This window comes from Alexandromys fortis, unplaced genomic scaffold (genome assembly GCF_014885135.2).
Source record: "Alexandromys fortis isolate MF-2015 unplaced genomic scaffold, M_Fortis_MF-2015_v1.1 scaffold_8_9099976_23576923, whole genome shotgun sequence".
In the NCBI taxonomy this organism is placed as follows: Eukaryota; Metazoa; Chordata; class Mammalia; order Rodentia; family Cricetidae; genus Alexandromys; species Alexandromys fortis.
In genome coordinates this window covers 1,628,696-1,641,868 of record NW_026067899.1, presented here as the reverse complement: position 1 = coordinate 1,641,868, position 13,173 = coordinate 1,628,696, and the positions used below count along the sequence as shown (strand labels likewise).

Here is a 13,173-nt window from a genome sequence, read left to right as displayed (position 1 = left end):
TGTCGTTTTTTACTCGAACACTCGGTTGTCTGTTAATGCACAGAGAATCTTTTCGTGCAGGTGAGTTGTTTTGTGTTCTTGTCAAGCAACACCCACAGCAATGACAACAAGCACACTGTTTGTCTAACTAGGGGTCGTGATCTCCGTAGCAGCCCAGTCTGCCGTGTGTTGTTACATTGTATCCCACTGGGAATTTCAAAGGTGCATGAGAAATCAGTCCAGATTTCTTGTTCATTTTGGAATTTCCCCGGGGATAGACGCTTTGTGGACTGCCTGCGTAACCTGTTGCATGTGGGAGAGAGACCTCGGGTTTCTCCTGTGCAGAGGCTTCCTTCTCCCCGTCATCATTTTGTTGTCCTGGCTCTGGAGTGATGGGGCAGGCTTGGGGTTGCTTCGTACTGCCGCTTGAACGTGATTTCTGCTAGCTGAGCATGCAGCTTCCCCTTTTCCCTTGTATTTCTTCTGGGCCAAAGACCATTACAACAATACCCTCGATGTGAAAAAAAAAAAAATCTAGTCCAAAGTGCCGTGGGTAGTACAGTGTGTTGGAATGGAGTTTGCCCGTGTTTCACATCCTAGAGACTTTACTCCACCTTGGTTCTCAATTGATTTGAGTTCACGCTTTCCCCTACAATTTGTAAATCCATGGAAACAGGAATCAGGAGTTGGTGATTCCCTCTCCTTTTCTGTGGGCAAGAGGGGTGCAGTGACCGCAGCTCCTTTCCGTGGCGTTGACACAGTGATCCCAACATGGCCGGTTTTTTTTTTTTTTTTTTTTTTTTTTTTTTTTTTTTTTGGTTTTTCGAGACAGGGTTTCTCTGTGGCTTTGGAGCCTGTCCTGGAACTAGCTCTGTAGACCAGGCTGGTCTCGAACTCACAGAGATCTGCCTCTGCCTCCTGAGTGCTGGGATTAAAGGCGTGCGCCACCATCGCCCGGCCTCCAACATGGCCGTTTTGACTTGACTTCATTGCCTTCTGTTTTTAGATGGGGCAGACTGCAGTCATATTTTATAATTAGCATATTGGCCTTTCTGTGCAGCATTACAAAGGAGTCCGAATAGAAATGGCCTAAACAAAACTTCTTGGCCCATTTGGCCTATTGATTTGTGATTTTTGTAACACAACATTCTTCAGTATAAACGCTCCATTCCTGTTGCTGTCACACAGTAAGGACATTAACCAACGTTCTATGTAGCTCCTTCTCCTAAGCTGCATTTTTACATTTGAAAAGACTCCTTTTTTAAAAAATAAGAAGGAAAAATGTCTTTCTTATTTATAAATATTTTTTAATCTGGTTCAAAAATTTCTGGTATATTTTTAAAATGTACTCCAGTTCGAATTGAAATTTTTTCTCTAAGTAAATGAGCTTTGATAATTTGACTTCTCCTCTTCTCCCTCCCCCTCCCCCAGCCCCTTCCTTCTTTTTTCCCTTTTCTGTTTTCAAATGAAGAGGAGAGATTGGCAAGTGCCTCAGAATTCAGTGGGGCCCTGACCTTGAGTCCTGGAAGGTTCTTGACTCACTGACAGTATTACACAATACAATTAATTACTTTGTAACTTATTAATGAAGCAGTTACATTGGAAGCACCCCAGGGAGTCTAGCCGGTGCAGTGATGCAAAGCCCCTAGAGGAGAGAACAGTCTAAAATGGACCCATAAGAACATGGCATGCCAAATAGTATTTGTAAAATGACTTGTGATCTGATCTACAGTTTATTAATGGGAGAGGGATAGAAAGTAATTTTTTTAAGCCTTTAGAGAAATACTGTTAAGCTGAGTGTGATATACACGTGGCTGTCACCCAGAACTAGGGAGGATCAAGCAGGAGGCTGTTGAGTTCGAGGCCATCCTTGGCTATATAGCAAGTTCCTGTTCCTTACACACACATATAAGTTGTTTTTATAGTGATCTAGTAATATGAAATTATACCTTTTATTTATATAGTGATTTTTTTTTTACATAAAGGCACTGTTTTACAAAATGCTTAAATCGCTAGTCAAGACATAGCTCAAGTTGTAAAAGGTAAATAAGATGAAATGGACTTTTCTTCCAGTCCCACATCTGTTCCCCTTGTCTATCCCCACTGTTTGTTTCTTTTCAACCAGTTGTTTTCTTAAAGAAAATAGTGTTTGTTCTCGGCATTCCAGAAGTAGACCTAGCTGAACTGAACGCTTAGATGTTCTGGTTTTAGTGCACCTGGTCTTCAGATTAACTAACTTCCGCCTTGTTCTTCTGTTCCCTCTCCCCTTCTCCAGTGTGGATTCTTTAAGCGCTCTAGGTACGATGACAGCGTCCCCCGATACCACGCTGTTCGGATCCGGAAAGAAGAGCGAGAGATCAAAGACGAAAAACACAATGATAACCTCGAAAAGAAACAGTGGATCACAAAGTGGAGTGAAAATGAAAGTTACTCATAGAGACCCAGGAGAGCTTCGCGCTACCCAAAGTCCCTCTTGTTCTTCCCAACTCAGAAATTCAGGTGGGCCCGAAGGCTGCTTAGCACCTGAAGAACGATTCCAGACTGACGGCACACAGTGGGGACCCACAGTGTCCACTGTGGATATTGTTACACCCGAGGCTCCTGTTTTGCACAGCCAAATTTAAGACTTTCCGAGGGGAATTTTCTTTAACTGCCTTAATTTAACTTTCCAGATTGCCTTTGTTTTTGGTGTGACTAACACGTTACATCCATGTGCCGGGGCAGGGCCTGCCCACCCGCACTCCTGGGACATTCTCTCCTGATAGCGCAGGAAGAAGAAGACCCCCACCATCACCCATGCGGATAGAGTGGCCATCCCAGCCTGCAAGTGACTTGCCCCTTGGCTCAAGACTCTGCCGTTGGATAGCTGTGTCTCTCTTGAGAGTTCTGTCTTAAATGTGCAATAGGAGGTGCTGCTGCCATCTTGCCTTCTCTCTCCATTTCCCACAAGTGAGGGTCCTTGCTGCTGCCAACGCACGCAGGTTCCCGCCTCCCCCGTGACTAAGCACAGGCGCGGCAGACTTGAATGCTAGTTACACTTTTTTATATGTATTTATTTTTTTCCTTCAAGCCATCTTGCTATTGACTAATAGGCCAAAGATGCTTCAGGATGGTTTAAGCAATCAGAGCGAGAACCTAGGAGGTCATTTGTTCTGACCTTGAGTATTGACCGCAAAGAGAACATTCTTTATAAACATGCAAGGATTGTTTTTAATAACTTCAACTTCTTCTGTAAAATAACACCATCTCCTCACTGGCAGGCTCTCCCTCAAAACCCAGAGAGTTTAACAAAGGGTTAACTGGAAGATGTTTCCTCCTTGCCCGGCCTTGGTTGTTGCATGGTGTTGAGCCCTGTGTGGAACTTCTGAACTCCGTGTTGTAACTTTCAGAACTCTGAGAGGAAGTGAGTTTGCTCCTTGAACTCTAGGGCCTGTGTGCTCGCTCACTGCTGTCGGCACCGCGTATTCAGGACTTGACCGCGAGTGCACGTGTGGATCCAGACCGATCCAGTGTGAGACTACTGAAGAGCATCTGTCGCCAAAACAGCCGCACCAGACAGATGGAGAGCCGTGGCGCTCAACTTCTTAAATACATCGGAACCATTCAACCAGCGAGTCCATGTTAGATTTTTTTTTTTTAAATTGTTCACCCCTATCTAAATTCCTCCAGATGACTTGTGACTATTTAACAAGCCCTTTGGGTCTAGAGCAGAAGGGTTAGCTCATTGCTAAAGTACTTACTTGCCTAGCAATGCCCGGGGTTTTGTTTGTTAAAATCATAGGAGGGGGAAACCAGTTATTTTTCTATATATTCAGCAGAGATTGGATATATTATCAAAGCTGATTTTTTAATTGTACTTTAAAATAATTAAGTTATACGAAGCAGCAGCAAAGAGGTGCTAATTTGTTTGGAGATTGTAAAAAGCAGTTCTCTGTCTTTTTTTTTTAAGACTGGGTCTCAAGTAACCCAGGCTGGCCTTGAGCTCCTTAGGTAGTTAGGAATAGTCTTGAACTGCTGACCCTCCTGCCTCCCGCCCTGACCCCCCATCCCCAGGGCTGGGATTACAGGTGTTTGCCACCACACTTGGTTTTATGCAGCGCTTGGGACCGAACCTGGGGCTCTGTGCATGCTAGGCCAGCGGTCTGCCAGCTGAGCTACATCCCAGCTGTTTCTCAGTCTTTTAAAAGAACAAAACATTGCTCAATGTGCCGTTGTTGCTTTGGAGTTTTAAGCCTTTTTTTTTTTTTTTCCTTTCTTTCATAAAACATTATACCCTTAAGATATTAAAAACTCTTATTCTGGTTCTACTTTGGCATTTTCACTCATAAAATAATTTTACAAATGATACCTTGTTTACAAATGTTCTCTACCACGGGTCCTAATAGCATTTACAAGTCTCAGTTTCTTGCTTGGGTAACTTGAAGCCGAACATGCTGTCTTTGAAGGACACGACGAAGAAGCTGATATCTTGATAGTGTTTGTAGACCTCTGTTATAGAAATGAATGTCCAGAAGAGGGTGGGGAGGGAGCTTGACAACAGAGAAACAAGAATGTCATGTTGTTTAAATTTATAGTTGTTAAAAAAAATGTCATCTCAAGTCAAGTCACTGGGCTGTTAGCATTTGGTAGGTTTTTAGACTAACTAGCATTATAAGATTATTTCATAATTGGAAAATACCTGTGGATATTTGTATAAAGGTGTGAAATAAATTTTTTATGAAAGTGCTCATGCTTATTAACCCAGCATTGTGTATGCGAAGCAAACTCTGAATTATAATTGACCACCTGAGTTGCCTTTCTTTGTATTTTATCAAAGCCAAAGTAAAAGTTTGCAATATTTTTTTAGTGTCCCATATAATTTCAGAACAGCCAAAGGTACCTGAAGTGGTACAATAGAAATGAAATGGAAGGTTTTTAAATGTATTTGCTTTAATGTGTGCGCGTGCATGTGTGTGTCTGTGCGTGTGTGTGCGTGCAGGGTGTGTTCGTGTGTGAATGTGCACATGCTCACACAGGTGTCACAGAGCACGTGCTGAGGTCAGAGGGCAAATTTTGGGGGTTGTTCTCTCTCCACCATGCGCTACTCTGCTTCAGGGGAAAGTTTGCCAGGAAATTTGAAGATCTCTTATGCCTTGTACTGGCAAAGTTCATCAGTTGCTTTCTTCTGTATCCTGCAAAATGTCTGGCAGTTCTTTGATAAAACAGGAACCCTGAAGGACTTTCTGTGTACTTTCCATCTTTATGTGGTTTATTTTTATTTACTCCTTTAATCTATGACTGTCTGTACTCTTTTATAGTACTTTACTATCTCTTTAAAAACTTTACTTCTTATAACTATCTATACCCTTTTTCCTCTCTCTCCCAAGCCTACCTACATTTTTAAACACACTGTGTCTTGCTTGGAGGTCTTTCATGTCTGAATCTGTCCTATTGTGTACCTGAAATCCTTTTCTGACAAGGAGCATCTTAAAATGTTAAGCAGTGTGATTGTGGCAGCCCTGGATGCTGGCTCCACTCCTCTTGGCCTTTCAATATGGTAGAGGTACATTTTCCATGAGCTCTGGACTGCTGGATAGGAGCTGCGCTCACCACCTTAACTGTGGGAACCACCAAGCAAAGAGAAATCTGACTTATAGCACCAACACCCTCTGCAGAGTAAAATTTCACTACCTAAACACACATATTCTTCCCTACTTCTCAGTATAATTACAGTCACAACTCACTTAAAAATCAAAGCTGGAAAAAAAATCAAAGTTGGCTTTGAAGTTGGACACTGGCTATCCTCTAAATCCAAGCAAGCGGTTAAAAGAAAAAGTCAGTGTTTCTGTCTCATATCAGGAGCCACCTCTCGACTTTTTGAAGATGGTTCTGTATCGTCTGGTATAAATTCAGCTGTTTCAATATGCAAAAACAACTCTGCATATTGCAAATCAGTAACTATATTGAGAAGTTCTTTAAAATTCCTTAGTACCATGAGAATAGCATATAATTCTGACTTTTGGACAGTATCATAAGGGCCTTATTCCACCATACTTAAATATTCTGATTTGCAACCTGTCTTTCCGGATTTATTTGCATCAGTATAGAATGTAGGGGCTCCAGTTATTGGTGTGTCACGTACAATGCAGGGAAGAGTCCAATTAGTTCTCGTTATAAGGTTAATTCTATCACTTTTGGGATAATTATTATTTAACTCTCCCAAATAATTAGTACAAGTTCATTGCTAGGGTTAACTGTCTTCCCATAATTTTTTAATTTCATCATTAGTAAAAGGTACTATAATTTCTGCTGGGTCTATTCCTGCTAAATGACAAAGTCTCAATTTTCCTCTTATAATTAATTCAGAGACCTTTTCCACATAAGATTTTAATTTTTTACTCGGTTTATGTGGTAAAAGGATCCGTTCTAGGATAGGATAATATCTTTCCTCTGCATTAAAATTCCTGTAGGAGAATGTTTGGAGGGTAATATGACCAGAAGGCAGTTAAGATCGGGAGCCACATGTTTGGGCAGTCTTTTTGCTTGTATCTTACTCGTCCAGTTTGGCCATTTACTGTCCTCTTTCTCTCTCTCTCTCTCTCTCTCTCTCTCTCTCTCTCTCTCTCTCTCTCGCACCCACACGCACGCACACGGTACTTGCAATAAGCAAAACGAAAGCTGCAGCATTCTTAGGGACCTGAAACAATGCGTCATCAACAGCAGTGTCGGATGCAGGGAAAAGACTTCCAGTCTAGGGCTAGCATTATTGTGCACAGCAAATGAGTAACAGATCAAAGCCGGTTAGTAAAGTTAACACAGATTCCTCTGGTACCACCTCCACGCTGGTAAGACTGCAAAGCTATTTTTGAATTCACATCTGTTTTGAAGGCTTGGCAGGCTGGCTACGTGGCTAGAACATCCAGCCTGGGGGGAGATCGTGGGCTAGTTACCTTGGATGATAAGTCAGCCCTTTAACTTTTCACATGTGTGTGGGTGCATATGGTGGCCCAGAGTTTATATTGGTGTCTTTTTGGTCTCCCTCCACACCTGCCCAGTGTGCTTTTGGTTGCTATGATAAACACAATAATCGTCAGCTGTTTTGGAATATTATTTTAAGATATGTTACATTTGTTAATACAGTGGAACATTTATTTAATGCTGCAAAGATGTGTTGCATTCTTTTATGCTGCATTTGTTTAACTCTGAAGCTGTGCTACTGTGCCTGTCTAAAACACCTGATAGTCTAATAAAGAGCTGAATGGCCAGTAGCAGGGCAGGAGAAAGGATAGGCAGGGCTGGCAGGCAGGCAGAATAAATGGGAGGAGAAACCTGGGAAAGAAGGATCCAGGAGCAAGAAAAGGAGGCGAGCAAAAGGAGGCAGGGGCCAGCCACCCAGAAACACAGCCAAATATGGAGTAAAAAGTAAAGAAAAATGCACAGAAATAGAAAAAGGTAAAAAAAAAAAAAAGTTCAGAGGCAAATAATAGGATAATTTTAGAAAAGCTGGCTAGAAACAAGCCATGCTAAGGCCGGCATTTATAAGTAAGAATAAGGCTCTGTGTGATTTATTTGGGAATTGGGTGTCAGGCCCCCCCCAAAGAGCCAAAGAGTAAAAACAGCCAAACTACAATCAACAACTTGGGGTGGAAAGGGTTTATGTGGCTTGCATGTCCTGATCACAGTCCATCACTGAGTGAAGCTAAGACAAGAACTTAAGCAGGGCAGGAACCTGGAGATAGGAACTGAAGTAGAGACCATGAAGGAATGCTGCCTAATGTCTTGCTCCCTCTGCTTTCTTAGATACCCCAGGACCTCCTGCCCAGGATACCTCTGTATATGCCCCTACAGCCTTATAGTACTAGGCAAAACTCCAGAATGTTATTAAACAGCCCCTCTCTAGCTTCTACTACTCCAGAGCCAAGAATGCTATATATCGGGGCTAGAGAGATGGCTCAGTGGTTAAGAGTACAGTCTGATCTTCCAGAAAACCCTGGGTTCAACTCCCAGCACGTATATGGCAGCTCACAACTGTCTGTAACTCCAGTTTTAGAGGACCCAAAAGTTCCCATGGAAAAACACTAATGCACATAAAATAAGCCTGAAAATTTATTTAAAAAAAAAAAAAAAAAGCCAGGCAGTGGTTGCACACATCTTTAATCCCAGCACTCAGGGGCAGAGGTAGATGGATCTCTGTGAGTTTGAGGCCAGCCTGGTCTACAGAGCGAGTTCAAGGACAGGCTTCAAAGCTACACAGAGCAAACCCTGTCTTGAAAAGAACAAAAACAACAAAGAAAAAAAGTTGACTGACTGATTTGACTTCCGCGGTGGGGACAGGGTGGAAAGTTGTAGGTCCACAGCCAAATATCTTGGGCTATTTTTAGCACCCAAAGAGCCACTTAATTCCCACCTCCGAGCGGCATAGTCACATAATGTCCCGTGATTAATTCCAATCCTTTTGGAACCTATGAACAGACCTCCTGTCTCCCACCAACTCAAAAGCTGGAATGTCCTCACACAGCATCTGAGGGAGCCGGAAGCTCAGGTTTCCCATCTCTGCTATAACCCACCTTCCAGATGACTCCACCAATATGTTTTCTTAAATTTATTTTTATTTCATGTGCATTGGTATTTTGTCTGCATCTGTGTCCGTGGGAGGATGTCAGATCCCCTGGATATGGAGTTAGACAGTTGTGAGCTGCCATGTGGGTACTGGGAATTGAACCTGGATTCTCTGTTGTATGTTGTTGCTTTTGCTCTTTTGGCTTTTTTTTGGGGGGGGGGAGAGGGGCGCCACCCAGCTCCCAGATAAATCACACACAGAGGCTTATTCTTAGTTATAAATGCCCAGCCTTATTTTGGCTTGTTTCTAGCCAGTTTTTCCTGTCTTTTGGCTCTTATCTTTCTTACCTCTGCATGCCTATTTTCCTTCTTACTCCATGGCTGGCTGGGCGGCTGGGTGATTAGCACCTAGCTTCCTCCCCTCCTTCTTCTCTCCTTTCTTCTCCTCTTTCTGGGTTCTCCCATTTATTCTCTCTGCCTGCCAGCCCTGCCTATCCTTGCTCCTGCCTCGCTATTGGCTGTTCAGTTCTTTATTAGGCCCATTAGGTGTTTTAGACAGACACAGTAATACAGCTTCACAGAGTTGAGCAAATGCAGCTTAAACAAAAGTCACACACCTTAAAATAACATTCGCAACAGTTCTCTGGAAGAACAGTCAGTGCTTTTAACTACTGAGCCATCTCTCCAGCCCTACCAAAACATTTTTTTTTAAAGATTTATTTATTTATTATGTATACAGTGTTCTGTCTGCATGTATGCCTGCAGACCAGAAGAGGGCACCAGATCTCACTACAGATGGTTGTGAGCCAACATGCAGTTGCTGGGAATTGAACTCAGGACCTCTGGAAGAGCAGTCAGTGCTCTCAACCTCTGAGCCATCTCTCCAGCCCCCAAAATATTTTCTAAAAATATTGATTTATGGTTTTCTTTCTTTTCCTTTTTTTTATTTTTTATTTTATTTTATTTTATTTTATTTTATTTTATTTTATTTTATTTTATTTTATTTTTTTGTCAGTGGAGCTGACCAGGAACTCGCTCTGTGGGCTGGCCTCAAACTCACAGAGATCCACCTGCCTCTGCCTTGAGTGCTGGGATTAAAGGCATGCGCCCCCACCACCTGGCTTCTGGCTTTCTTTTTTGACAGTAAAAAATTTTTAGAAAACTTGTTATCATATTGGAACATGGAATTTGGGGTAACTTAAAATCTGTGTTCATAGGCCACGGTAATTCAATATTTGGCTCTTGAATAAACTCTGTTTTATTTTCTTTGAGGTAAGAATTGCATTTTTACGTTGATATTGAGCAGCGGTTGTCAACTTTCCTAATGCTGCAACCCTTTAATACAGTTCCTTAACCATAAAATTATTTTCTTGTTACTTCATAGCTGTAATTTTGCTACTGATGAATCTAATGTAAACATCTATGTTTTCCAATGGTCTTAGGTGACCCCTGTGAAAGGGTCATTCGGCCCTCTAAGGGGCAAGGCTGTGATGAATTTTCTTGATTGATGGTTGATGTTAGAGGGTCCAGCTCACGGTGGGTAGTACCCCTGTGGGCTGGTGGCCCTGGGTGCCGTAAGAAAGCAGGCTGAGCAATCCACGAGGAACAAACCAATAAGCAGCGCCCCTCCATGGCCTCTACATTAGTTCCTGCCTCTCATTTCCTGCCCTGCTTCAGCTTCTGCCCTGAGTTCCCTCACTGATAGACGGTGAGACAGACGTGTGAGATGAAATAAACCCTTCCCTCCCTAAGTTGCTCATGGTCGTGCTGATTTATCACAGCAATAGAAACCCTAACCAAGTCAACCAGCAAACCCAACCCAACCCAGGATAAACAGTAACCCAAAGCATAGGGCCTAGTCAATAAAAAACTACCGATTGACCTCTAGCTCGGGTCTTCCCACTGGAGTAAACCAAATAAGTCACCGTTCCTCTTTAGCCAATGTCTTCTCCCTTCTGTCTCTTCTGTGGAGCCTGGAGCTGCATGTAGAATGGAGCTCATGACTGTTTTATAATCAATTCATAACCGTTACCTGCTCAAGTCAAAGCTTTACATTTTTAATGTGCCCAAGCTCGTGGGTTATTCATTTTCATTTTTTAAATTGAATTGGCTTCTTTATTTACCTGTTTACGTGTGTGTGTGTGTGTGTGTGTGTGTGTGCACATGCAGGTACGCACGCAAGCACACGTGCCTCAGCATCTACGAGGAGGCCAGAGGGACAACTCTCAGGTCTCTCCTTCCTCCAAAGTTGGTCCTGGGGCTTGAACTCAGGCCAGCAAAGGTGGCAGCAGGCACCTTCATTCACTGAGTTGTCTGACTTGCCCCCCAGATTTCTCTTTTACCAGCACCTATCCCAATGTGTCTAAGTGCAGAATGCTCTGGATCTGTGGCCAGCTGTCAATTCTTTTCTTTATTATCCCCCCCTGCCACACCTTCACTTAGACGCCTGTGCAGATGTCCCTATTGGCTTCAGTTCCTAGGGGAAAATTCATTTTTTAAAAATTGTCTCAATTTTTACAAAGGCATGAACAACTGCTTTTTAAAAATTAAAAAAAAATTAACTATTGAATGTCGGCATTAAAGGATTGCTTACAACCCAGCGTGGTGGTACATGCCTTTAATCTCAGCAGAGGCAGGGGGACCTCTATGAGTTCGAGGTCATCATAGTTCACGTAGCTAGTTTCAGGTCAGCCAAGGTTACACAGAGGAAAAAAAAAAAAAAAAAAAAAAAAACAAAAGGACTTAAGCTGTGAACCAGCCTGTTGGCAGCCTTCTGCCACCTTTCTTTCCTCTTTGCTTAGCAAAGTATATTCTTCTCCTGGCTTCCTGCAGGCCTGCTGCTGGTGAACCTTACTGGGAAGAGTACAAGGGGAGGGGAGGAGTGGGAGCTAGGGGTTGTTCGTGGGGCTGAGTAAGGAATCTCCCCTCTGCATCAAAGTGCTTTCTCCAAATAAAGAACGATGTTTCCAAAACTGGTGCGGTAAGGCATGCCTTTAATCCCAGCACTCTGGAGGCAGAGGAAGGTGAGTCTCTGTGAGGCCAGCCTGGTCTACATAGTGAGTTATAGGGCAACTGAACTACATAGTGAGATTCTGTCACAAAACAAAAGCAATTCTTTTCCTGAAACAATTCCTGATAAATGGATAGCCTCCACACCACGATGCTTGCATTTCCTGTTAAGAATGCTTATGCTGGCCAGGACTTCTGCAGGTCCGGGCACAAAACTGGAACCGCTGAGAGGGTAGGCCTGAGCCAGGACCTCTGCCAGAGCAGACCCAAGGCAGCAATCTCAGCAGAAAAAGCCCTAAGCAAGCAATCTCTGTGGGTGTAGAGTAAACCCCCGGGAGCCAAGAGACCTCCAGGAACGCGTAGTGACCAACGGGGTGACTGGAAGTGTGGCAGTCATGTACCATGAGGAGCAAGCATCTGAGCCTTGGATCCACTGGCACCTGGAAGATTGAGCACCAGAGTCACAGACAGCCCCAACTACACCAACCAAAGGAAAAGACCGGTAGATTAAAACACACACCATACCACAAAGAGCAACACAACACCAGTAAAAACTAGTGACCCTATAACTGCAAGACTTGAACAACTAAATATAGATGAAGCAGAAGAAAATGACCTAAAAAATAACTTTAGGAGAATATTTGAAGCCCTTAAAGAGGAAATGAAAAATTCCTTCAAAAAAAAATGGAGGAAAAGACAAACAAAAGGTTGGAAGACATCAACAAATCCCTTAAAGAAAACCAAGAAAAAGCAGTCAAACATATGAAAAAAAACTATTCAAGACTTGAAAACTGACATAGAGACAATAGAGAAAATACAAGCCAAGGGAATTATAGAAACAGAAATTATGAGAAAATGGTCAGGAACCACAAATATAAGCATGAAACAGCAGACTACAAGAGATGAAAGAGAATCTAAAGTTCAGGCTTATTAAGTAACTCTTACATCTTAAATTAACCCATTTCTATTAATTTATATTTTACCACAATGTTTGTGGTTTTTTTACGTCTTTCTTCTTGAGCTGCTACATGGCTTCTGCCTCCTTCAGCAGCTACATGGTATCTCTTTGACTTTGCCTGCTTTCTCCTCTATCTCTGCTTGGAATTGCCTCCTTTCTCTATTCTGCCCTGCCATAGGTCAAAGTAACTTTATTCATTAACCATGGTAACAAAACACATTCACAGTGTACAGAGGGGAATCCCACATCATACATGTACTTTACATAATTGATAAACTTCATATTGAAAAGGTTTTGCAGCCCCATAAGACTCTCTGCCAGTGCAATAATCTGAATCAGACCAAATCAAACTGAATTAGAAAAAACTCAGGTTTAATGGATACCAATGCTCCCGGATGGCTTTCCACTCCCCAGAGAGGAGCCAGTGAAGGAAGACTGGAAAACCATGTGTTTGTTCTCTGGTGGGGACACATTAAATACCCTGGAGGAGTGGTCTTGAGCATCTCTAGGGAGGGGTCATCATTTGGTAAGCTTTCTCGGAGGTGGAGTCTGGATGAGGCAACTCCCAGGGGAAGGGGCTTGGGATGGAACTTCCAGAACCCAAACATTCCAGACTCTTTAGATATATGGATGCCAGTGGCTGCGGTGAAGTCTTAACTCAAACATTCCAGACTCTTCAGGTCTATGGA

The 13,173-nt window shown here is 42.8% G+C and overlaps 1 protein-coding gene across 3 annotated transcripts in view; it reads left to right on the top strand.

Moving 5' to 3' along the window:
- The window catches only part of Itga6 (integrin subunit alpha 6), a 67,476-nt gene extending 62,657 nt beyond the window's left edge, over positions 1-4,819 (top strand). For 2 of the 3 annotated variants that reach the window (XM_050122982.1, XM_050122999.1), the window contains one exon: positions 2,255-4,819. In XM_050122982.1, coding sequence (XP_049978939.1) covers positions 2,255-2,416 — 162 coding nt within the window. In that variant the 3' untranslated portion in view covers positions 2,417-4,819. The remainder of the gene's footprint in view (positions 1-2,254) is intronic. The other variant, XM_050122990.1, reaches the window with a different exon arrangement.
- Positions 4,820-13,173: the final 8,354 nt, after the last annotated feature.